The 26884-nt window shown below is 37.5% G+C and overlaps 1 protein-coding gene across 1 annotated transcript in view; it reads right to left on the bottom strand.

The window, feature by feature from the left end:
• The window catches only part of CAB39L (calcium binding protein 39 like), a 99482-nt gene that overhangs the window by 26102 nt on the left and 46496 nt on the right, over window positions 1-26884 (bottom strand). Inside the window, 4 exon segments of the mRNA NM_001309165.2 lie at window positions 5090-5155; window positions 9222-9281; window positions 15547-15715; window positions 24296-24414. Coding sequence (NP_001296094.1) covers window positions 5090-5155; window positions 9222-9281; window positions 15547-15715; window positions 24296-24414 — 414 coding nt within the window.

Here is a 26884-nt window from a genome sequence, read left to right as displayed (position 1 = left end):
ATGGTCTCTCCTTCAGTGTTCACCCATTCCAATTCATTCTGCACACTATGTCAAAGGAATCTTCCTGAAGATCAGCCCTGTTCATGCTACTAATTCCACTTATACAGTGAGTGGATAAACAAATCTCTAGATTCTTATGGATTTAGGGGAAAAAAAATTAAACTCCTTAGGATGGCATTTGAAGCCCTCTGTGATCTGCAGTCATTTCTATTGCTTCCTTTCCTCAGCTCCCTCACTTGTCTTCCTCATTCTTCTGCCTCTGTGGCTTCGCCCCTTACTTAAATTCTTCTCCCCAGCTTTACTGAAGTATAATTGACAAAACTGTATATATTTAAAGTGTGTATTGTGAGGATTTGATATATGTAAACATTGTGAAATATTTAGCACCCTTTTTCCTTTTTTAAAGAATATGTGTAAAGGAGTTTATTCCTTTTCAAAATGTTCCTAGGTGTAAAGAGCTGAAGTTTCATGAAAATTAAACAGAACTACTAGCATTGCAAGAATGTTTAACAATAATAAACTAATGAGAGAGAAGTAATACAGTAATGACATATTTTGTCATGTGAGAAATGGCATGGCATGTGACATAAGAAGATACACTTGCAAGTCAAGCAATGACAACAATCAAGATAATTAACACATTAATTAGGTTAATTAACACATCCATCACCTCACATAGTTACCGCCCCTTTTTTGTGGTGAGAATGCTTAAGATCTACCCTCAGCAAATTTGAAGTATATAATACAGTATTATTAACTATAGTCACCATGCTGTAACATTAGATCCTCAGAACTTATTCATTTGATAACTGAAAGTTTATATCCTTTGACCAACATCTCCCATTTCCCTTACTCCGTAGCCCCTGATACCACCATTCTACCTTCTGTTTCTAAGAGTTCGACTTTTCTCCTGAGCTGAATCTCCTCTGTCACCTCTGTGCTCTTTGTTTTTTCTTAGTTGATCTCACTTTGCCTTGTAGTACAGTTACTGTGAGCCCCTTTAGAATGTAAGCTCCACAAGTGCATGCATCAAATCTTGTTTGTGCTTGTATCCTTTGCAACATATCTGTGTGACGTATGTGGACACTGCTGGGGAAATAAGGTCCTACCAACACAACATCCTCTCCTCAAAATGTAGACAAGGAAGAAAGCATCTCTATTATTGAATAAGCATATCCAGAGCACAACACTGCAGGCAACCTGTAAGAAATGCACTATAAAGACAGATAAATTCCACCTTATTTATACAGCAAGCAGCTACAATCCACTACGTGCATATAGTCTCCAGATGAAAGGTGACTATCCCTCTAAGAGGACTTGACAGCACCATTTGCTGTGCACCCTTTCACAGTTTATCCTAAATTCACCCGGTCATTGAGGTAGCAATTTGTTTTAGCTAATTAGTTGCTTTTATCCAACTAATACAGAGAATAATAAACCTTCTCTTATCTCTCTGACAAGCAAATGGTTACAGCTTGGAGAGAAGCACCAAGGTTAAATTCTCCAGTGACAGGGAGATAAAAGTGCTATCTTCTTAGATGTTTACATTTCAGCTGGATGGCTACCAGACTCTCTCAAAGAAAATTCTGGGTTGTAACGCTGACAAGAAGCTTCTAAAGATAGACATACACACGCACACACATGTTTATATATAGCTTCTATATACATATAGACTCTATATAGATATATTTATATAAAATATATAACATATCATATATACATACATATATATCATATACACATACACACATCAAAAGGTCTTTTGGAAACAAATATATTTCACTAAAAATTTTACCCTTAAAAATGTGCACACATATGCACACACAAACATTCAATAACCATTTGTTGAGGTGACATTTATGAGTTAAATTCAAATTAAGTTACTTCAATTTTTACTACATGGGGATGCCTACCTATAAATTCTATCCAATCTATCCTCTCCTAATATAATTTCACTACTTTTCTGAGACAATCAATTGTGTTCAATCTTTGGCCAAGAATACTGAATCCTTTAGACATTAAGTGTTAATCTATTTTAATTAACACTGACAATGGCAAAATGCTGGATTTTATTATAATACAAAGCATTATAAAGCAATACTGTACTAAGTAAATGGAAAAAATTTATATTTTTACTTCTTTAAATTTTATTTTATAGGCTTCATAGTACACAGTAAAACGATGCACAAGTAGAAATAAGACTTTTTAAAAAACTTAGTGTTTTAATGAAATTGACCACAGCCCCAAAAAACCCAAAAATTCCACCAATTTTCTTGTGAATTATAATCTTTCTTGCTAGTAATTAAATGCCAGGCCTCTGAAGTAGATAAGAAACAAATTCCTAAGCTGTGTCACATGAGGGAAAGGAATTTCTCTGTTAATTATTTTTTATTGACACCAGGAATCTAAGCACCCCCAGATAGTTCAGGAAAATTTAGAATATCATTAACAAAAGACAGTGGCAACTACTTTGGAATCAGAAAATAGCCTAGTTTTAAGAGAGTTTATTACTTATAGAATACTGTAAGTAAATATACTATTATAATAATCAAACTTCTCTTGTTTCTTAAAATTATGAAATATCTATATCCAAAATATTGCAGAACCCAGAGATATAAACACGGTTATGTCAAACAGAACATAGTGCTCCCACAGATTTAATTCCCAAAAGGGAAAGCCAACAGGGCACCAGCAGAGCTCTCTAAAACAATGTTTTTCTATTGAAGAAAAGAGCAAACAATATTTAATGAGCTCTGTCCTTGAATAGAGTGATACAAGACCATTTTAGCAACATCTCTGCCTATAATCTAGAATTTTAAAAAAGCCAACTCTTAGTAACCATTTTAATGATCTCCACATTCTTAGATATGCTTTATCTGCCTTTTCACTAGTTTTTCTTCACTGACCAACCAGTGCTCGCTTTTACCATATTGTAAATCAAATATTTGTGAGACAACTCGACTGTAAAGAATTTTAGGCAGGAATAGCAGCCAATGTAGTATGTCTGGGTGGATTAATAAAGAACAGGAAAGAGGCCTCACGAGTGGGCTGGGGCAGCAGTAAACTAGTAGGAAACAATCAGTTTGAAAAGGGAGAGTTTAAAGGAGACTTTCAATACCAGAGACAAATTTGGTCGCTCTTTGCCCGTGTCACTGGAACTACTGTCTAGGTCTCTAGCTGGAGAACCACATGAAAAGGGGAAGGGAGGCTGGAAGGCGGAGACCAGGTGGCAGCAGATGGCCGTGAAAAATGATTCCCTCTAATTCCCCCTTGCTAGCCACCAAAATTTGTATCATATTGAACTAATCCTACATCCACTGAATTAACAGGTTTCTATTTTTAAATTCAAATGCATCCTGGTGGGAAAAAGTCTAATTCATATCCTAGTCTCAATTATTTATTTAGAATAGATCAATACCTTCCAGAGATTGAACTCTAGCAATAATGATGAGGAATATTTACTGATAAAATTTATTTTTATTCTGTTTAGCAAACATATCTAGGTCTTACCATGTGCTAGGCTCTGCTCTAATCACTTTACAAATATTAACAAGGGGTCAGGACAAGGTAGAACTGAAGACATCCTGAGAAGAGAACGAGGGCAATGGGCACACATGGGTAGGAGGGGATGATAGGATAACAAGGCAGAAAAAGCCGGACGAGGGCCCAGAAGTGAGATGTTTGGATAACTGTGCCTAAGGCCCTAGAGACAGCTGATCACAAAAGAATTTCGGTAACAACTTCTTGTCACTGCTGAAAATGGTACAAGGATAAATACTAAAGTCCATGACCCTCAGCTTTTTTCATCCCAATTTGGTTCAGTCACCTTAATTCATACCAACCTCTCTACTTTGGTCCAGTATCTGACAGATTCCCACTGAAAAGAGAAAGGATTTGGAAAATTTATGTGCGATTTCCTATATGTTGGCCCTTCAGAGCACTGTCACCTCCGTTTACTGTTCCAATTTCCACTTCCCTCCCAGGGTGACCATCTCTTGTAACATGGACAAGCTCCCCGGTTTTGGCTGTCCTTGTGGAGCTCTTTGCAAATAAGGAATTCTATTCTTTAGGTACATGGGTCTGGCAACAGGATGTATCTTTATCTTCAACTGCTTTTAATAAGCTTTCTGGACACGCAGAGCACGGTACTGACGTACTACCTTTGTCTGGAGCTCGGTCTCATCACTCCAGACTCCAGCATGGAGAGCAGCCTACCAATGGTATTGTTTTCTACATGGATCACCTTGTAAGGGTTTCTACACAAGGGGAAACTCAACAAAAAGTGCTGAATGACTGGATGGAAATAGTACATTGACCTTTCCATCAATGGGTAAAGCTGTAGCAGTGAGGGCACAGATACAGAAGAAAGCAGGTCATGGCCATCACAAAATCACAGGTAAAGTAAATTGACAAAAACATGGTACAAAATAGATTTAACTTATTGCTTTAGCTTAAAACTGTGTTCAATATTTAGAAACAAATGCATTGTTCTATGAATGTCATCATCCCAACGTGTAAAAATAATACGAGTGGTATGTAGTAAGTTAAAACATCATACAACTTGCTTGACAAAAAACAGCCAATTATTATCTCCAACAACACTCTTGAATATTTGAGTGGCATCTGAAAGGTGGAGATGCGGCTCTAGCTGATGTCCCACTCCCCCACGAGCTGTCCCACCTCCTCTTGATCAAATGGCTGTTTTCATGGAGGGAGAGAAAGCCACTCACAGACGGATGTGGCCCTACTCTGCAGGGCTCCCTGTTTGATGAGGGAGAGCGGCATTTCCACCAGGGTTGCATGAGAGATATAACCTCAAGTCGCAAATGTCATTTGGTTACACACATCCCTACTCACCCTGCCCCCGCCCCCAAATCGTGTACTTATTTATGTTGTTACTTTCAAAAAGTATTTGAGGCATCATACTTACATTGTTTTGCCAGAAAGTATAGTCATAACATAAAACATAGTTCTCAAGTTCCAAAAAAAAGGATACTTAATTTTTCTGCATTTACTTGCTCACTAATAGACCAATCATTTACTAACAAGATATCAACTTTGAAGACTCTAACTTAAAGAAATTTATTACCTTTAAAGATTGTCTCTTAGTCACATAATTCTCAGACAGAAGCAATTTCTCATAGTCTTCAAAAATCTAACGAAAAGAAAATAAATATTAGAGTGTAAAACCAGCAGTGATTTCTCTGCATTGGGTTTGCTTGCTCTTTTGCCTCAGAAGCAAACCCCTCACCCTCCCGGCCAGCCCAGTGCAGCCCAGCTGCTGTGCTTTGTCCCTCGACGTGCTCAACCCTAGCTGATCACTGCTGAGCAGAGGGAGGTTTCTCCATTTTACTATCCTCATTTATACACAAAGACACTGGAGCATAGGAAGGTCAAGTGACACAAGAGACATATCTGTTTTATTTTAGTTCTGCAAATTAAAAATAGAGTAGAAAAATGGAGTAACCGAGTCCTCCGAATAAGTCATTTTGAATCAAACATCCATTAATTCGTCTATTAAATGAGCAAGTTAACTCATTTTATGCCATTTTAAAGAAATCTGTTTATGTAGCCTTGCTGGTAGCTATTAGTCCATGAATAATTTGGAAAAAGATTAAATACACTTAGAGCTTCACTTGGTAACCCATAAAGAATCAAAGTCATAGCATGAACAGGTAGAGGAATGGGCATGATGCCGCATGACAGCCATGCTGATACCAACTGGCCTCTCTCGTGCACTTCCACTCTCCCCAGAAGCTGGGGGACACTGCTGTTTCCCAAGGTAGTCGTCAGTCACTACCTTAGCCCTTCAGTTTAACACAGAGTGCCAGCAGCTGGGGAAGCTCCGCTTCAACCTCCCACCACATATGCCACCCTCAGAGATCACTAAGACGGGAGGAGCAAGCTCAGCAGAGAACTGAAGGCAAGAGTTCAGGGGCTGGGGAGAGTGGAAAACAGTCCTGGTCCTCAGAGGGCTGAGTGCAAGGTGTGTGCGTGCATGTGTGTGCACGTGTGTGGTGAAGGCATGCTGTGCACACTGGTGATAATTACCAATAGAGAATTAAAAAGTGAAAAATAAAAACCGAAACATGTAGCTCACATTAAAGTCACGGTAATTATACTCTTTTATCTAACGGACTTACTATTTATCCTAATTGTCATGAAACACAAGGAAGATTTTATGGGTTATTAAATTTATCAGACAAACTTTGCAATGTTTTATTTATTTATTTAGAGGAAGATTAGCCCTGAGCTAACATCTGCTGCCAATCCTCTTCTTTTTGCTGAGGAAGACTGGCCCCGAGCTAACCTCTGTGCCCATCTTCCTCTCCTTTATATGTGAGATGTCTTCCACAGCACAGCTTAAGTGGTGCATAGGTCTGCACCAGGATCCGAACCAGTGAACCCCAGGCCACTGAAGCAGAGCGTGGGCAACCAGGCCAGCCCCTGTGATAAGTTTTAAATGCAACTGTAAAATGCAAATACATGTATAAGGTATGACTGACCCCCCAAGCTACCAATTTGATTATTTTAGAGTCATATCTTATGCTCCAGTTTCATGGTTTTCTGCTAAAGAAATATGAAACTCAGGAAGTATGAAATCTTAGAGGGAGTGTGAGTTCTCAGATGTAGTGTTCAGTCAGTGCTGCAGACTCTGTGTCTGTGAAACCATTACATTACATAAGAAGTGACTATAGATACAAAGATAGAAAAAATTAGGTAAATAAGGGGTCAAAGAGAATGGGTCCATGGTCTCTCAAATTGTTGTGTATTGACCCCTAAATGCAAAGCATTACTGCACAACATATTTACCTCTCATTCTATAGTAAAGATTAGTGGTTGATACTACAGATTTTGTCATAAGCTATCTAAACCTTCTTTTATTTTCATTTATTAGAAATGTAACACCTAATGAGTATTTTTTTAACATTCCATCTAACATACATAGTTACTGAACAAACTATAATAGCAGTTCGTTTCCTAAATTAAAAAATATCCCATTTTCTTTTAGTTTTGAAGATTTTGTATGTCTCTGGCAATAAAAATTATCCTCTCTTCAGGTTTTACTTAGATCAAAGTACTCCAATTGATCCCACAGATATTTTCTTGATAATGTTAGGATATGAAAATCACTTTTGATTTCATGATTATATTGTTAATTCTTAAAGGAAGACCAGCAAACAATTTAAGAATAAGACAGACATAGTTAAATTTCTGTGATTTGGATGTGTGAAGATAAAGGACACTGACAGGTAGGGTATTCCACGTCTTCCCAGAGTCCAGGTATATTGCAAGTTGTGTCTAGGGTAGAAATGGTTCAGAGACTTGTTGCGGGCTATTATTAGTATTTGTAGGCCGTCACTGATCATATGTCTATTATGTGCCAACTGTCTGCTTGAATACTGTTGGGAAGGCATAAAGTCATCATCAAAAATACATTTCTCTGTGTAAGCACATATCACTTAATTCAATACCAAAAGTTTTCAACCAATAAAGATACTTTAATTTACTCATTACTATCATAAATACTATATACACATGTAATTTTCTTTTGCTTTTAATGGATGACACAAAAAAATCCACTAATCGTTGCGTGTGTGTGTGTGTGTGTGTGTGTATAGAGAGAGAGACAGAGAGAGGTTACATTGCTGACTACAGATTAAAGTGGCAGGTTACATTGCTGCTGTTATGTGTCAGGCACTGTGCTGGGTAATGAGGATACAAAGATGAATAAGATTAACAAACATATAAAATCCATAAAATGTCAGTAAAAAATAACTTCTGCTGTTGCTGCTACCACCCGTAGGATAATGATGATGATGAGGGTGATGAAGATGGTAAGAGAGTCTCCCCCTCAGAGTCACAGTCTAGAGGTGTGCTACGCTGCCCAATACAGGGCACTGTGACTAATGAGCATTGAAATATGGTTAGTCTGAATTGAGAGGTGCTGTAAGTGTAAAATATATACCAGATTTCGAAGACTCATATAAAAAAAAATGTAAAATAGCTCAATCATTTTTTATATTGATAGTACATGAAAATAATATTTTGATATACAGAATTAAATAACTATGTTATTAAAATTAATTTCATGTTTATTTTAATCTTTTTGTGTGGCTAACTAGAAAATTTTAAATTCCATAATGGCTTGCATCATATTTTAACTGGACAGCACCGGTCTAGAGCATCAGAACCAATGCTGGAACAGAACTTGCTTCTAGGTTTGTGTTATGTTCTACTTAATCATGCTCTGCTATTGCTTACGAAGCACAGTTGCTTTTGGATGGATCTGTTCATTCAACGTTCACTGAACACCACCAAATGTATGGTGGTGAGTGAGGTATTATGGATACAGTAATAATCATAAAAATTAATACTGAGCGCTTACCATGGTACCATCCTAAAAACTTTCAATCTTGCTAAATTCCCACAGTAACCCTATGAGGTAGGTATTATTAATATCTTCATTTTGCAGCCAGCGCAGTAACTTGCCCAGGATCACACAATTAGTAAGAGGCAGAGCTGAGTCTTGAAGCCAAGCAAGTGGATTCTGAAGTCTGTATTGTACACTGAACCCCTGGGTTCAATAGGTAGGGTTCCTGCCTCTCAGGGAGCCAGCCAGGAAGATAGAGAAACCCCATAATAACATAATAATACAGTGTGAAAAATGAGAGAGAGAGAGAGAGTGTGTGTATGTGCTTGTGTGTGTTTGGGGAGGGGTAGGATTAGGGAAAGCTTCCTAGAAGAGTGACATTTCAGCCAAATCTCAAAAGGATGAGTTGGATTCAGTATGAGAAAAGGACAGTGAAAGACAGAAATACTTTGGTATTTTGCCTTGTAACTAAAACTAATTACTGACCAAGTAAAATTATTTTTGTAAGGGTGGAGTGTTCTTCTATTTGGCGTTACCTACTGCCTCCTAAGGGCAACGTGGATGCTCCTAGGTCAAGATCAAAGTAAGCAAGTGTGAGTCATTTCTTGGAGCTCTGGAGCACAACTGGAAGAGATGTGAAAAAATGCGAAAGCCCTGCCCTCCTGCCATCCTCCATTTTCCATGAAGTTTCCCAATGACCTGGCTTCCAGGTGATAGACAAATTGGGTGTAGGGTTGGTTTCTATTGTGGATCATAAATAGGAGTAAGCACTCATAGATCTAAGAGGGAGGGACAGAGTAAGAGGAAGAGAGAATCAGGTAAAGTCTTAAAAATGACTTCTACTTACAGTGTCATAATTTTGTTCTAAGAAGTCTGCTACCAACACTTTATGTCTGGTTAGTAAATCCTAGAAAAAGAACAGCCAAGTGAAACAAAATTATTATAGCCAATAAATTTACAACTCTTTCAGTCCATTAATTTGAAACTGTTATATAAAGTTTCAGAAGAATATTTTGGTGTACACCACAAAATTATTTCCATTCTTTAGTTTAAGATGTGAAACACATTTGTTTCAAGTTAAAAATAATCGAGTATTTTAAATTCATATTATTGTTAGATTTATGATAGAAATAATTTAACTAGTGAAACAAATGGCACCTGAGACGACTTTACAGTATATTTCTTCAAGCCATAATTCTGCATTGTGATTATGATATAAAAAATATTCAAATACAGTTTACGATGATCTTTTAAAAAGGTCATTAAGAACTAATCATACTTTAAAAAAAGAATTCTGAATGGCCTAAAACCATATCTCACAAGTTAACTTAACAGATTTTCAAGGAGTTTAACCTTTACTTTTTTTCTTAACCACTTTTAAAACAGAAGTGGCTAGAACGCTGGGAAGCACAAGAATGACATTTAACAGTGCCATCTCAGGATCATCCGGCTCCCAGGCTAATGGGCTGTGAGATGCTGTGCAGTTACTAAGTAGCACAATGCAGCCTTTCAAAGCTGAAGACAAGTAGCCAGATCTTATTACAGACATAACTCTCAGAAAACTGAACAAAAGCATAAAGGAACATTTGACTGTCTTCAACTCACACCTAAATTATATCCTTAATTCACCCTAATGTTGAAAGAAAACAAGCCTCACCTAATCCCTTTTATATGGTTAGAGGCTAAAATCCCTGTCTAGGTACCATCAGAATTTAATTAAAAACAAGAATTTTAAGGTTTACCAAAATAAATTCTTATACTTTAATACATATTTAATTAAAACTTCCTAAAAGCATACAGAAGATACACAACAAGAGAAAAAGAAGGTAGCAGTAACAATAAAACCCACCTATTTCTATTTTTAATAAAAAGTAAAATATTTAAAGCATTTTGCACTGTAATTTTCAAGTTCAAAAATAAGGACACTAGCTATTAATTTCATTTCATATTACTTATTGTCACAACTTTGGGCCTATCAGTGGAAATATGGTACTTTTTTTCCAGCAAGACATTCAGTACTGTTCTGGAACTGGAATTTTAAAATGGGGAAACCTTCTATAGGAATTCATTCTCAGCCTGTCCAAAGTCAAAATTCAAACTAGTTCCTCTATCAGGGGACCCTGAGAGAGTAAGGTAGTTCCACAGCATCCTTTGGGGTCCCTAGTCTTTTTCTAAGTGGATATTTGGGATGCCTAGTTTTCAGACATCCCTTTCCCTAATCTCCTGAGCAGTGTCAGTGATCTGAGTGGTTAACCTGAGTTGACCCAGGTTAGAAAGCGGTTCTCTCCAAGGCCTGTAGCAGAGACTGGATTGCTGCTCCCGTGGGAGTTCCCCACCTGTTATAACCAGTGTCAGCCCCGAGTGTGAAGCCTACGCTCTCCCACAGCTGCAGGGCCTGCACACACAGTGACGGTGGCAACAGAAAGCATTTTGCAGAAGAGTGCTGCCTCAAAAGGTTTTCCATTCACTATACTTAGTGTTACACCAAAGAAACAGGAATTAGGAGGGAGTTCTGTTAGCAGCAGCTCATTCAAATTCCAAGGGAAAAAAACTTGAAATAACTTAAAAATCCAACAATAGAAAAATAAAATATGGTAGGGTAGCGTTCCTCCAGCTCACGTATACGACGCATACAGCCAACAAATGATTTGCTCTCTCTCTCACACACACACACTCCAACACTTGAGTATGTATATATTATAGCTTCACAGATATACACTCAAATTGATGTCCATAATAAATGTATGCACAAAACTAGAGGGACTATACTATATATATACACACACACACATATATATACACACATACAAACATGCATATATACACATAATACATACACAAATATAACTGCTGCATCATTATAGATCATCTAACTGAGTGGAAAAAAAAACAACTAGCTAGGATCCTACCCAAAAAAGAAAAAGCAGAGAACTACAAAGAAAAATAAAGTTCAAATTTTAAAGAATTTAAAATTTAAAGAATTATTTGAAATAGTGTACTCTTTCATCCTACCTCCTAACAATTCTGTTTTGACAGAACTAAGTTTTGCAGTCTAAGTATAGAAGCAACCACTTCTACCATGTTGATTCTCGGAGGGAGAGATGAAAGAGATCGTAGTGGTATGGAATCTTTCTGGGAAAGGACAATTTGTAGACAATACCATGATAAAAACATAAACTAATAATGTTAAAACATTAATGATTAAACTGGACAACAGTCATCTTGGAGCTCAAAATATAAGTCTAAGAGGTTAAAAACAAAATCCAAAACCAAAATAAAACCAAACTAAAAGCAAAGCAAAGCAAACCAATCAACTGACAAACAAAACCCCTTGAAACAGCTACTTAAAAAAATAGTGACTTATGGTCGTTGTTACATTATATCAACCTAGTATTTTGGAAAAATATAGAAGATTGGCATTTCCAATATTGTTAGCATACTAGAAAACTTTTTATGCTTATTTAGATTTTCAAGACCTAAGTTCAATGGAAGATACACTGAAGTACAATCAGAACATAATTTATTTTTGTGATTCAATATTGTACTGAAAATTAAATTGAGCTGAATATATGATAGCAAGATATTATTATCAAGTATAGTTTATTAAATGTTGAAAAATCTTTGAGGATATTTTCAAAAATACATATTCATTTGTATCTGCTTTTTCCCTCCATTAGAGTTTGTTCTACGTTTATAATTATTTGTGAATGCTTACTTATGTTCTTTCAAGAAAGGGATTAACTTGTTTCCATGACAGCAAAGAGTCATGTGATAGAAAAGGGGGAAAAATGAGACTACAGCATCTATTAGTAGAAAACACCTTAGTTCTTTGGACACAGGCATTTTGCTGGAAAGCAACGGAATCATCCTTTGTCTCATATCTCACTCCTTACGTTTGACGCCCTAAGGCCTCTCTGATGTGCGCTAGATAAGCTCTTTTGTGGGGTTCATCTGTAGCCACTGTATAATTTGGGTTTGCCAGGTGAGACTTGTCGCCTGTGACATGGAAGAGGCTCCTGGGTCGCTTTCACAGCACTCTGAGCACAAGTCCATGCTTGCTGCCCTCCCTCCCCCTCCCTCAACCCACCAGTCAACTCGCCTTAGAGTCTGTCCCCAGCTCTTGCCTCTCTCTTTTCCTTCCTTCCCTTCACTCTTTGCTGTCCTTGCCAGTTTTCTTCTTCCTTACTCTGCGTCTCTGTCTTCTTCATACTCCCCTCTTCCCCCTTCTTCCCGTCTCTCTCTCCCTTGCCCTTTTCAGTCTATGCCAGACTTCCAGGCATGGGCTCCTCCTCTCCTCCCGGTTTCCTCAGGGAGAATCTAGGGGGCAGGCAGGACTGAATGGAGACGGAAAACCTGAGCAGCCTGGCGACCATCCCCCCTTCCACCCAAGATTCTAGATGGGTTCTGTATGTATTTGAGGCCTGGCTGAGGCTCTTAGGGAGCGATGGCACTGTAGCTCCTTTCCTCTACTGCCTCGGGCAGCTCAGCCCTGCTCCCAGACCTGCATAGACCATTTGTTAAGACATAGGTGCCACAGTTACCTGTCATCCTCAAATAAGATTCTCCCAGACAGGAGTTCTCGTCAATACAATTTTGCCCATTTCATTTTATTTCTGGAGGTTCCCTGGTTCCCTTTATAGGCTGTGTCTCAGGCAGCCACCCAGCCTTGCCGACCCTTAACCAGGCTGCCTTCAGGGCGGAGTCCACTCACCAGTGTACCGTTTGCTTGGGCGCAGCAAGCCCCTCTCACTGCCCCGCCTGCAGGCGTCGCCTCCACTTGGACCCTGGGGTATCTCTTTTCCTTGGCCAGGTTTTCTTCTTCTCCTGAGGCCCCCCTTCCTCCCAATCCACTCCAGTCTCTGCCCTTTCTGCTCCCTGACACACACTTCCTGCCACCATGTGAGCTAAAACACCTTTTATTTTTTTTGAGGAAGATTAGCCTTGAGCTAACATCTGATGCCAATTCTCCTCTTTTTGCTGAGGAAGACTGGCCCTGACCTAACATCCGTGCCCATCTTCCTCTACTTTGTACGTAGGACGCTGCCTCGGCATGGCTTGATAAGCAGTGCGCATGTCTATGCTGGGATCCGAAACAAAGAACCCGGGGCCACTGAGGCACAGCCTGCGAACTTAACCACTTGGCCACAGCCCCACTAATACAACTTTTAATAGACTTAAGGAACCTTCTCAGAACAGGCTAAGTAAATTCCCAGTCTATAGATAATACGTAGTTTTCAGCACAGCAAACCACTGCTTTCACCTTTCTCCACTGCTAGAGAGCTAATAAAAAGAACTACTTAACATCCAGGTCACAGGCAACTTTCAAACCGTGTACAAAAAGTACTAAGATTAAAGTACATATTAATATTAGTATACGAACTATGTCAATATTGTTGAAATATGTATTTAAGATATACAAAAAACAAAAAGTCATACATAGGTTATAATTAAGTAAAAATATATATTTATATTCTGAAGGAAGGAAGTAAATTTGGAATTATGTAATGGAACAAGTATATTGCTGAAACGCTTTTAAAGAAACAAATTTGAATATATACACTTAAATGTCTTGCCTATTTTATAATCTACTTGAAAACCTATTTTTTTCAATGATGCTATTATATCATCAGCTCAAAATATTTTTGGAATTCCTCTTCTAAAATCACCTTCGGAGCCGATCTGGTAGACATTGAAGAAAATCAGACTATTTTAGTCATTTTAAAATTCATTTTTATTATTATTATAAAAAATAAAAACAGTTCTAGCTAACTTGATCACCCACTTTATCCACTAACCTGGATGTCAAATAGCTTTTTGCTGTTTCCAAAACTTTTATCTGCCCTCAAAGGATAGAGACTTGCCGTTATTGAAAAATGAACATGCCACAGACATTGATACCAATTTCAAAAATTAAATAATGGCAGGATCATAAGAATAAATAAATGGTTTTCTGACATAGAAACTCTGAAGGGTGTCATCACTCACTGGATATATAAATTCTAGTATTTTAGATATAAGTTAGTTATGCTATTTCTAATATGCTCTCTAAACTTATTTTTTTTGAGGAAGATTAGCCCTGAGCTAACATCTGCTGCCAATCTCCCTCTTTTTGCTGAGGAAGACTGGCCCTGAGCTCACATCCGTGCCCATCCTCCTCTATGTTATATGTGGGACGCCTGCCACAGCATGGCTTGACAAGCGGTGCCATGTCCACACCCGGGATCTGAACTGGCGAACCCCGGGCCACCAAAGAGGAACTTGCCCTTAACTGCTGCGCCACCAGGCCGGCCCCTCTCTAAACTTCTTTTTAATGGTCAAACTCACAGAAACAGAAAGTAGCATGGTGGTTGCTAGGAGCTGGAGGAAGGGGGAAATGGAGAGTTGGTTAATGAGTGTAAAGATATGAGTTTCAGTTTTACAAGATGAAAAAGTTCTGAAGATTGATTGCATAACAATATGAATATAGTTTAACACTACTGAACTTTACACTAAAAAATGGTCAAGATGGTAAATTTTATGTGTATTTTACCACAACTAATATTTAAAAAAATTTTTTTAATTATTGAATTTATTTCCTATATAATAACAAAATAGGTAATAAGTTTACAAATATACACATAACTATGAAAAAATAACAATATAATAACAATATAATTATTAGCATAGATTTTACCTTGTGGGAATTTAAAATTACACTGATAAAATCATGTAATATCTTTCATGGTCAAAGATGTAATTCTCTATCTCCCTTCACTGCCCAGTTCCTTTCCCTGGAGGTAACTACTGTCACTGCTTCCCAGATAGCCTTCCACAGGTATTTAGTGCAAATGCACCTTGAGCAGCAGCTTATACTCTTTGTTTTTACCATAAATGAAAACATGCCATACACACAGGACTACATGTTCATTTTCACTTAAATACTGGCATTCATTTCATATGAGTTTGTGACAAGTATTTTGAGCTGTTTTTTTCCACATGTGACAGGTTGGCCTAACAGATTGCATTCATTTACTGAATCCTCTTTATGATCTATATCATATACAGTTGGCCTTGCTCAGACCTAAAGAACAGAATTTTCTGCTTTTTAAAGTTAAGTTGGCTCTTCAGAGGCCAAATGACTTTAAATGCTGAAAGTAAATGACTTAGCTGATTCAGAAAAAAAGAAGCATTACCTTAAAAGTAGCAAAGGCGTCTGAAGCAATATCAAATGTTGACAACTCCACATACTTAAAGAAATCTCTGAATTGATCAGAAAAGAGGACAATTTTGGCAAGTGGTTCATGTCGAATACATTCTCTCAGCATAATTCCACAGCGTAAGGCAATCTGTGGGGCTTCATATCTAAAGCATAAGCAAGAGAGAAATAGAGAACTCTGTTATCCTATTAACAAAATAATATTAATGGTTTTAAAAGAACAATTTCAATACTGCTGTTAATGGAAGCATAGATACCATTTGTCACAGTTGATCCAAACACCATTTATTCAATATCCACAGAACATCTATCGATGTGCCTGGCACTACTCCAGAGGCTGGGTTCACAGCACTAAGCATGACAAGGTCGCTGCCTTCCCAGCATTCATATTTTAGTGAGGGTGTGTCTGGTGGGGAGGAACAATGAAAAGATAACTTCATATACTGAGAAGTGCTATGGAACTGAAGACAATAAAATAGGTACATTATAGAGTATGACTACTTAATTTACTTTACTCCACTTTAGACTGAGTGCTCAGGAAAGGGCAAAGTTTTCCAGGCAAAGAGAACTAACCATGCAAAGGCTCCAAGGCAAGAACCAGCTTGGGGAGTTAGAAGAGGAGAATTAAGGCCAGTGTGGTTGGAATGTAGGGGGAAGAGGAGTGAATGGTGTGAATGAGGCCAGAGCCGAGAGGAGGGCAGGGGCCAGATAATATACAGCTTTGCGAGCCAAGGTAAGGAGCTTGGTTTTTATTTTACGTGTGGTAGGAAGCCTTTGGAGAGGTTAAAGGAAGAAATAACAGAGCCTAATCGTATGCTTTGAAAAGTGGGTACCTGTGGAGAATCCACCGCAAAGCAGGGACGAATGGGAGCTAGGAGCTTGAGCGGAAGCCTGGAGGCCAGGTAGGAGGAGGAGCAGAGGCTGAGCTAGAGATGACAGCAGCTCGCACTGGGGTGGTAGTGGTAGGACAGAGGACTGTGGGCAGGGCATGGATATTGTGTGGAGGAGAGTCAACAGGACTTGCTGATGCTGTAGCTGGGATAGGGTGGGGAGTAAATCTGGGGTGAGGGAACTTGAGGATTCAAGAATAATAAAAAAATATTTACAGGAAATTCAGATTCAAGAATAAAATCTCTTTCCCACAACTTATGAAATAGGCTACTTTTAATATCAAATTTATAAATACGTCAGGGAAAGAGCAAAGAAAGATACGTGACAGAACTCAATAAACCAGGGTGTATTTATTCATTTTTGTCCTGTTTTTATGCTGAATAACATTCACAAATATCATTTGAATAGTCCCTGAAAAACTCAAATTAACATTAAATGCTAATATATTCAGATAGGCATGATTCTTTGCAGAATCTAAAAAATGTTAATTTCTCTTAGAAGAAGAATTTGAAAATCAGTCTACTGACACACATGGAGGAGTTATAAGGTGGGGTATTATTGAAGATGTTATAAAGAGGGGATACTTTCCGAAATGTGAAGGAGAAAAACACTGTCATTCACTGATAGAGTACCTAAACATATATAAAATAAAGACTGTTGGCCTAGAGAAAGGACCTAAGGGACAGACAACTAAAATCTAGATTTATTAGTAAGGTATTTATGGACTTGCATAATCTTGCCCTAAACTTAACTTTTCAAATTCATCTCCATCATATTCCCCAATTCCTTGGAGTATGTCATTCTCTCAACCTACAACACCCTCTCCTTATGTTTCTACCTCTAAGATTCTCTCATCTTTCCACGTTTTGCTCAAATGCCACCTACTCCTTGAATTCTTTCCTAATCACCCACCATTCAGAGTTATTCTCTCCCTCCTTCATATTCCTACAACAGCTTGTCTGTGATTCCACTTTAGTACTTTTTTCTTTCTGTATTATGTCACATCACAATAAACTGTTATAAATCTGTTTTCTTCACCTTATTACAAATCATTTAATTGCTGGGGATATGTTTTACTTATCCTGTCACCTTCTCTCCTTCTCTACCCTCATCTCCACATGGTGTCTATGTCTTATTTATTTTTACCTCCCCCCATCCTCACCCCAATCTCCAAAGAGCGCCTAGCATACTGTTTTTCACAAAGTAAGCATACAATGAATTTAATGAATTTCAAACTCTGACAAAAATTCTTAAAACTAGAGGACCCTAATGAGACACAAACTTTGGCTTATGCAAAAAGTTGTATGATCTCTAGCCAATGTTTTCTCATTTCTTAATTCAATTTCCAAACTGAGACTGTCTATATGAAGTTTCAACTCCAACTTTTGTGTATAAGTACTCCTCTTTTTCCTTTCATTTGGTGAAGCTTATTGGAACCATCTGTGATGCACTGACTATTCTTGAAAACCAGGAGATTATTTTAAAAAATACCCCCCTGGGTCAGAATACTTATTCCATCCTAGTAGTTTGTTCCCAAGAGTGGAAATGTCATTCTCTGAGATGACAACTTCTTAAAGTTAGGAGTACATTGGGATATATAGGGAAATTCCTAACTTTCATCCATAATTCACATATATCATTTCAACCTGACTATCCTTCAGGATATTGACTTTTGATGGTCTGTTGTCTACTGTATAAAGATGTGCTTCATAAATTGAGCCTATCAAGTTTCAAATCTCAGTAACATTGACATCCTTAGGTTTGGTAAAGAATCAATATTTATCTCATTTATCCTATTCGACTTATGGATAAGGTTCCTGAGATCAGGGATTGTTTGTTGAACAGCATTTTACGAAACTTTTTCAAGTACTGACTGACTTTCTTTGTAACAACTCAGTAACAACAAAAGTCATTTCCCCCCTTACATAATATAATCTGTTTTCTTAAATTGAGATATTCTCTCACAAGATCTTTCTTCTAACCATTTTCAGTGTAATGTTTCCTGTAGCTGACTGGTGGGTGAGATAATTGCCCTTATATTTCAGCTTTCATTAAATTTGAAAGAGATCTTATATACTGTGATTATTTGAATAAGCATGCATATGTGACTTTGCGCCTTCTCCACACCCATACAGTTAATTATAGTCTAGACTATATGATCCAAACTATAAATCAGAAGGAAGATATGGTTCATTCTATAAAAGAGTGATTCAACATTCAGCGGATTAACCTTTATTGGCAACCTGCCATTAAGTTAGTCACTGTGGAGAAATAAAGGCTTCCTCAGACAAACAAAAGCTGAGGATGTTCATCACCACTAGACCTGCCCCACAAGAAATGTTGAAACGAGCCCTCCTACCTGAAATAAAGTACTCCAGCCAAAAAAAGGGGAGGAGGTGTCAGGGAGATAGAGGAAACACACAGTAAAATATTGATGGTTATTAAGACTTTCTACTTTTGTACCCAGTTGAAAATTTTTGTAATAAAAAATTTAAAAAAATTGTAATAAAAAAATTCTCCTATTCGGAGAAATTTATGATTTTAATATCAGACTTCTGGAACACCCTCCATTGACCATGATTCTTTACAGATCACTGAGAGGAGTTTGTTTAGTGAGCTCATCCCCAAGCTCTCTCAGTGCCCTGGAATGTTGCTTGTCTGGGCCAGGAGAAAAGTTCGTTTAAGAGAAAGTCTTTACTTAAAATCTTTTCATAAAATGTGGGCTCCAAATCCTTTATACTATGTTTTGAATCCCATATCCAGATGATTCTCTTTGATGGATAAGTATCAATTTATTTCTATCTTAAACACGCTTTATGGTTAGACTTAGGTTCAATACAGCGCATTACCATCATATTCCTAAATAACAGCATTGTTTGATGTGTGAATGCACCAATCAAGTTACGTCCTAAGTTTTTAAGGAACTTTACAAGAGATAATTCAGTAAAAATGCTAACCTTTAAGAAAGGGCTAACTCTCTAGCATTTCAACGTAAGCTAGAAATAGTGACACATAAAGTGGATTCTGGTGCAATTGTCCCACTTAGGGCTTCTTGTTGTCTACCCTGTCCTCAGGGTTTCCTAGAATTCCCTCTCCCTTCACATCTGAACAGTCCTCAAATCTTATTAAGGATCTATTAATGGAAAAAAACATGGGATTTATAAACAGATCTGGACTGAAAACTTGGCTCTGTCACTTATTAGCTACATAACCTTTGAGCAACAGCCTTATTCTCTCTAAGGTTTAATTTCTTCATCTGTAAAATGGTAAGAAGGCCTACAAACTTAGTTTAAAATGGTAAAAAAGCCTTCAAACTTAGTTTGTAGCCTTACAAACTAAATATTAACTTTTCAGAAGAAATGGGAAGATATTTTATAAAACTTTCCCAATGAGCCAGATTTGAGGGAGTTACCCTTAAAATAAACAATTCATATTTTTCTATTGTGTGTTATAATTACATGAAAATAGAGTCTTAGAATAGAAATATGTATATTAAGAAAGTGGCTTTTTAATTAAAGAATAAAAAATTATTTTCTCTACGTATTAGAAAAATGAATGAAGCTATTTAAGTTTTCTTAAATACAGGAAAAAAGGGCATATAATTATCTATTACAAATTATCCATTAAAATAGTATCACTGGTAAATATAGGTGATTAATAAGTAGAAAGGTTCATATTTCGAATATAAGGAAGATTTCTACTTACATCAATTTAATAGTTTAAGAAACTGAATGACCTGTTGTATCAAATAATTTGTGTAAGAATAGTAACCATTCGAATTCATCACAACATTCACCATTAAACAGGCCGTAGACACATTTCCAAATAACTAAAGATTTAACAAAGATACATAAAGATATACTGATAATTCATACTCAGTAAACTTTATACGTAATCCTAATTTTAAAAAAGCCAAGGCTCCACAAATTTTACAGAGTCACATACAAATAAACATAATCCAGCAATAAAAATCCCTTAAAAGAGATTCCAGTCTTTATACGTATCTCACAAAAATATCAATTTATAACCCACAGCATGACATCTCACACTCCCCTCCCTCCTCTAATTCACTCTGCAGCTACTCTGGAGCCTCCCACCATTAAACCTCCAAAACCCTCTCCTGATGCTGATGGGTTACCTCCCTCCGCCGTTCCTTCCTCCTCATCTCCAAGTCTTGTTTGTGCAAGTGGACATAACCTCTAGCTTAGTCTAGTTCCCCTGCCTGGCTTCCAATCACCAGCTCTTTTCTCAACTCGCTCCACTCAAAGAGGGGGAAGGGGCAAACCAGGGACAATCATACATTAATGAATCCTGTGCACAACACAAATGAAAAAGGCTTGCTACAGATCTGCAAATATGTTCCAGCAGTTAAATTATTAATGAATAACAATTAGAATTAGTTGTTTATCTTGTCTCACTATCCTAGAAAGGGAAAATAAAGTTTTTCTCAATGTAAGCTGTCATTCTTTACCAACTTAATTTTAAAAATAAATATCCAATTATGCTGTTAATATCTTCCACAAAGCATATATAATGTATAAGTGTATAAAATGTATATACATTCTCCCATATATAAAAGGAATGAATTTAATTTTAAATTACCCTGAAGCCATACTTTGTAATTTATTGGATTGCCTTTCCTCTTCATTAAACTGAAAACTTAGCAGTACTAATTGTCATATGTTTATAATTTCCTTGGGAAGAAGATATCAAATCCATGTCTTTAGCAGAACCACTTATATCTGGTAAGGCTCTTTGCACAAAATAAACACAAGGCAGTTGTCATTACCAACTGCTATTCAGTGACAGCAGCTACAGGAGGTCCTCCAGACTACCAATCCCCACTCCAAGAATGAAGCTCACAGAGCCGCATGCGTCCCTTCACACAGTGACCCCGCAGTGGAAGATACTGTTCTAGATCACCCACACCACTACTCTTCTGCATCAGCTGACATGATCTCCAGTATATTTTTAGGACAATACATTTCAGCATTCTCAAGGGATCATTTATTTACAAACTAAACTTTAAATGACTATTGATTTATCTTCACTTCCTGAAACACAAATCTGATATGCTTCCTCTCCTAAAACTCTTCAGTGGCTCCCCATTTCCCACAGGCTATGTCAAATGCTTAGCTTAACATTTTAGAATCTCCAGAAGTGGGTCCAAATTGATCATTTTGGCCTTATCCACCAATGAAGAGCTGTGCAGATGATATCCCAGTGGGCCCATTAAATCTTGTAGATCCACCTGAGCTGGAAATGTGCGCTTTCCTTTACATCATTATTCTGACACTTATATATGACTTTAATTATATTTGTTTAAAATTGTACATATATTTCAATGTGAGCTGTAGCTCTTAAGAGGGAAAGAGACAATAATTTCTTAGAGTAATAATTACTGATTATCATGTGCTAGGTCTGTGCTTTGCAAGCATTATTTCACTGAAGAATCACAACAACCTACTGAAATAATTATTGTTATTATCTCCATATTGCATTGAGGAAACCAAGACTTAAGGAAGTTAGTAACTTGCCTAAGGTCTTATAGCAATTAAGTAGCAGAACCCTGACTGAAAATACAGGTCTGTGTGACTATGCATAGTCAAGGCATATAATTATATTATTTTAGTGTGAAGATAATATTACAAATTGTATTCTTATTTTGCAGATAAGGAAACGGAGGCTTGGAAAGGTGCAGTGACTTGCCAAAGGTCACAGAGCCAAAAAGTGTAAGAGACCAGAAAAAGGATTAAACAGAGAACAAAAAAGAGTTCTTATAAATTAAAAATAGGGTAGCTGAAATGAAAATTCAATAGAGTTGATCTTGAATAGGAGATAAAATTAAGAACATCTTCTGACAAATAAAACAAAAAGACAAAGAAATAGAAAATAGAAGAGATAAGAAATCAATCCCAGAGATTTAACTCTAATCTGAGATCTAGAAAGTGAGAACAAAAAAATGGAAGAGAAGAAATTTTCAAAGAAACGATATGTGACAGAGAATGTTAGTTGTCCACCAAAACCCACTCTCTTCTTCCTGAGCACTAGACTACATTTCTCAGGTTCCCTTAGGAATTAAGGCGCCAAGTGACTAAGTGCTCTCAAACGGAACATGAGCGGGAGTGACGTGAGCCATTTCCAGGCCTGGCTCATAAATTCTCCCATGTAATTCTGCCTTCCTGTCGGCCGAAGTGGCAACAAAGTGATCTTAGGAACCACGTGTTGAAGGAACCTCAGCTGACCTAGAATATCTGCTCTGCACTGTTACACGAGAAATAAACTTATCTTGTGGTGGACCCACTCCTTTCTGGGGTCTATTTGTTACCAAGTTTAAGGTTTGTTAAAAGTTTAGCCTACCCTAAAAAATTCATGATACAAGTATATTTCCGTTTGCAGAATTGAAAGATACAATTCTCCAGTAAAAACAATATTTTGTGCTAAAAAACAAAATAATCATAGTACACTACTTTGGTCAACAGTGAATAACAATTACATAACCTTAATAATTTTATTGTGATTTTTTTATAAAGTAAAAAATTACGATAAATTATATTGGGAGGATAAGAGGAAGAAATGTGGAGTAACGATAGCGGTGAAAAAACTAAATTATCATCTAGTCTATGAGAAAGTCAAAAGATAGTTTTTAAAATTGGTAAATCAAAAGATTAATATATGGGGCTGGCCCTGTGGCTGAGTGGTTAAGTTCACGCGCTCCGCTGCAGGTGGCCCAGTATTTTGTTGGTTCGAATCCTGGGCGCAGACATGGCACTGCTCATCAGACTACGCTGAGGCAGCATCCCACATGCCACAACTAGAAGGACCCACAACAAAGAATATACAACTATGTACTTGGGGGGCTTTGGGGAGAAAAAGGAAAAAAAATAAAATCTTAAAAAAAAAAAAAGATTAGTATAAGCCCATTATTTGTAATATACAGGTAAACATCAGATGAACAAATAAAAAAGATGAAACTTGTTGTCTTTGGGTAACGGGACTGAGGAATAGAGAAGGAAGAAGCAAAGAGCTGCTGTTCGTTGATAGATCTGATTTTTAAACTACGTGGTATGTATCACTTTCATACAATTGAACGTCGAAAAATGTATGAGAGTGTTTGGAAACTGAACGCAGATGAGATGGACTAGGTACAGAACATCACGCTAGGTTTGAGACGGTAGAGTAGAAGGACAGGGAAGGGGAGGAAGAAGACAGTCTGCTCTCCCCCCAAGTCTTACTACATCCAGATCTCCGGCCTTCAGGAGTTAAAGAGGCCTCAAAATCTCCAAGAAACATTTATAAATGAGCATCCATAAAAAGTAATAACCAGGGATTCTATTCTCTGGCTAGACTTGAGTTTTTTGGCTGTCCTATGGTCCTACATACACACAGTATTATTTACTCTATCCCCACGTGGAAGTATATCATCTTGGCAGACGCTAGCCATTGGAAGAACTGTGTGTGTGTGTGTGTTTGTGTTTGTTTAATGAAGGGATTCTGCCTCATGCAAACAGGAAAAGGGTAACTGGCCAGCTAGGAACAGGGCAGATTGGGAAACACAAGCAATAAAATAGGAAGAGACAGAAATAAGAGGAAGGCAGAGGAAAGAGAGGCAGTAAATGGAAGGAACTTTATTTAGAAACATGATGCAAAGAAAGGATTTTGCTGCAGCTGAAGTAATCAAGGAGACATGGATTGGAAGGTTGACCTCAAGCACGGCAAATACCTTTACTGTGATTACAAAAGAGAACCCATCAGATCTCAAATGAGGCTAACGCTATATACTTTTAACAATTATTCTAAACTCTAACCTACTTTAAAGGAAACCATGCACCTACCCTTTGAGGAGCATAAAGAGGATATGAGGATGAGCACTAATGTACTCTACGGTAGGACTCCGAGTGCCTATTTGTCTTCTCAGGATGTTGTTAAATATCTGGGTCACATCTTTTTTTCCCTGTTAAAAAAACAAACAACCATTAAACTGTACACTTTAAATGGGTGAATTGTATGGCATGTGAATTATATCTCAAAAGCTGTTTATACACACACACACAAACAGAAATAGCACTGTCCTTTATAACATGCAAAAACATTAATTTACTCTTTATTTATCTTTAATTAGCTGTGCTTTCAAACACAGAGTGTACAAAATGGATGCAGCTCCTTTCCACAGGATTTGCACTGTGGCAAATTTAACAATTAGAGGTCTATTTCTCACAGTAGTCCATGAAATGGCACAGAAGAAAATAAAATAGTAGTGAATATGAATTCTTTATTGTTTTTACCTTTTAGCTTTATTTAAGAAGAAAATCATGACTAACTTTTTTAAACATTCATAAAAAAGGAGGGAAAAATAGATGAGAAAACAAAGATTTTAGGAAATGTAGGTTAGACTCAAATGTCTTTTTCTTAGATATACTTCTTGGTAACCTTTTCCCCTCTATCCATTCCCCTTCCACCTCGATGCATTAAAAAAATGTGAGTTTTCTATCAGGTGGATATATTTGACTTAGCTGATCGTAAGAAATTATATCTAGCCTAGATGAACAGAAGCAACCACTCAGTTCTAGTAGCCTGAGCCAGAGAAACTATAGCCAGTCTTGGATAGGGCTTCTTAGAGTCCTCACATACAAGACTTCCACTCTTCCACACTCTACAACCCGAGGCCAGCCTGCTTCTCCATCTGAAGCTCCAGATTGAACAGGAGTTTATTAAACAGAAAATAAGGACAAGAATGACATTCCATTCTCAATTATTATGGTCCTGATTCTGGTCTTTATCTCTCAACTGAACTATTAAAAAGCGTCATCCAGCTATATCTTCCATTTCAAAGCATCCTTCAGTCTGCAGAGTGAGCTAGCTAGAAATGCAAATCCGACCATGCCATTCTCCTCTCTTAAGCTCTTCAACATCTCCCTTTTGCTTAGAAAAAAGCTAAGGCCTTCCACGACCTGGCCCTTGCCTACTTCTCCAGCCTCATCAGCTACCTCAAACTTTCCAATTGCTACTTTAAGTTCTATTAATACCAAATTGCTGTACTACATACACTTACACACAATCTTTCATGCTTCTATACCTTTGTTTATACTCTTCCATTTGTCCTGAATGCTTTCCCTTCCTTCCTTTTTCTAGCTAATTCTTAGTCATTCTTTACGATTCAATTCAGAAGTATTTGCCTCTAGTGTAAGTGCCCCTCTCTGTATGGCAATATCCTTTGCCTACATTGATCAGTACCCCTACCTCCACTTTTACCACCATCACAGCAGCAAACATTCATTAAGTACTTACTCTGTGCCAGACATTTATGCTAAGAGCTTTATGTGTATTGTCCAATCCTCACAACAGCCTTATAATGTACATATTATAAGTAAGGAAATCAAGAACTAGCAAGGTTATTTTACCCAGACAGAACGTGGGAGAGCCAGGACTCCAAACCAAGTTGACGCAATCCAGAGTCTGGGTTCTTAGCCATCATACTAAACTGATATCAACACTGAACATAGTCTATCAAAATGAATGAGTTTCATCTAACCTCCTCATTGTACTCTCAGCTCTCAAGGACACAGGCCCCATTTCAATGCTCATATTAGGGCCCAGTATATACCAGGCATTAGATATTTATTGGACTAATTTACGAGTTTAGAGGTATAGCCATCCATAAATCCTTTATCACAAACATAGGCCATTGATCTCTCTTATCTATTAATGTGGGACTTTTTTTTTTTTTTTTTAAAGATTGGCACCTGAGCTAACAACTGTCACCAATCTTCTTTTTTTTCCTGTTTTTTCTTCCCAAATCCCCCCAGTACATAGTTCTATATTTTAGTTGTGGGTCCTTCTAGTTGTGGTACGTGGGATGCTGCCTCAATGTGGCCTGATGAGCTGTGCCATGTCCACGCCCAGGATCCGAATCAGCGAAACCCTGGGCCGCCATAGTGGAGTGCGCGAACCCAACCACTCAGCCAAGGGGCCGGCCCCAGGATTTCTTTCTCTTCTAAGGTTGAATAATATTGGTGTGTGCTTGTGTGTATGTGTGTGTGTATGTGTGTATATATATATATACACATACATATACACATTTACTTTATCCATTCATCTGTTGACAGACACGTAGGCTGTTTCCATACCTTGGCTATTGTGAATAATGCTGCAATGAACATGAACATGGGAGTACAGGTATCGCTTCAAGATAATGATTTCATTTCCTTTGGGTATATACCCAGACATGATACTGCTGAATAATTATGGTAGTTCTGTTTTTAATTTCTTGAGGAATCTCCATACTGTTTTCTATAGTGGTTGTACCAGCTTACATTCCCACCAATAGTATACAAGGGTTCCTGTTTCCCCACATCCTTCCCAGCATTTGTTATGTCTTTTCTTTTTGATAGCCATTCTAACAGGTGTGAGGTAATATCTCATTG

The sequence above is a fragment of the Equus caballus genome, chromosome 17 (assembly GCF_041296265.1).
Source record: "Equus caballus isolate H_3958 breed thoroughbred chromosome 17, TB-T2T, whole genome shotgun sequence".
Taxonomy (NCBI): domain Eukaryota; kingdom Metazoa; phylum Chordata; class Mammalia; order Perissodactyla; family Equidae; genus Equus; species Equus caballus.
This window is presented reverse-complemented; position numbering and strand designations above follow the sequence as displayed.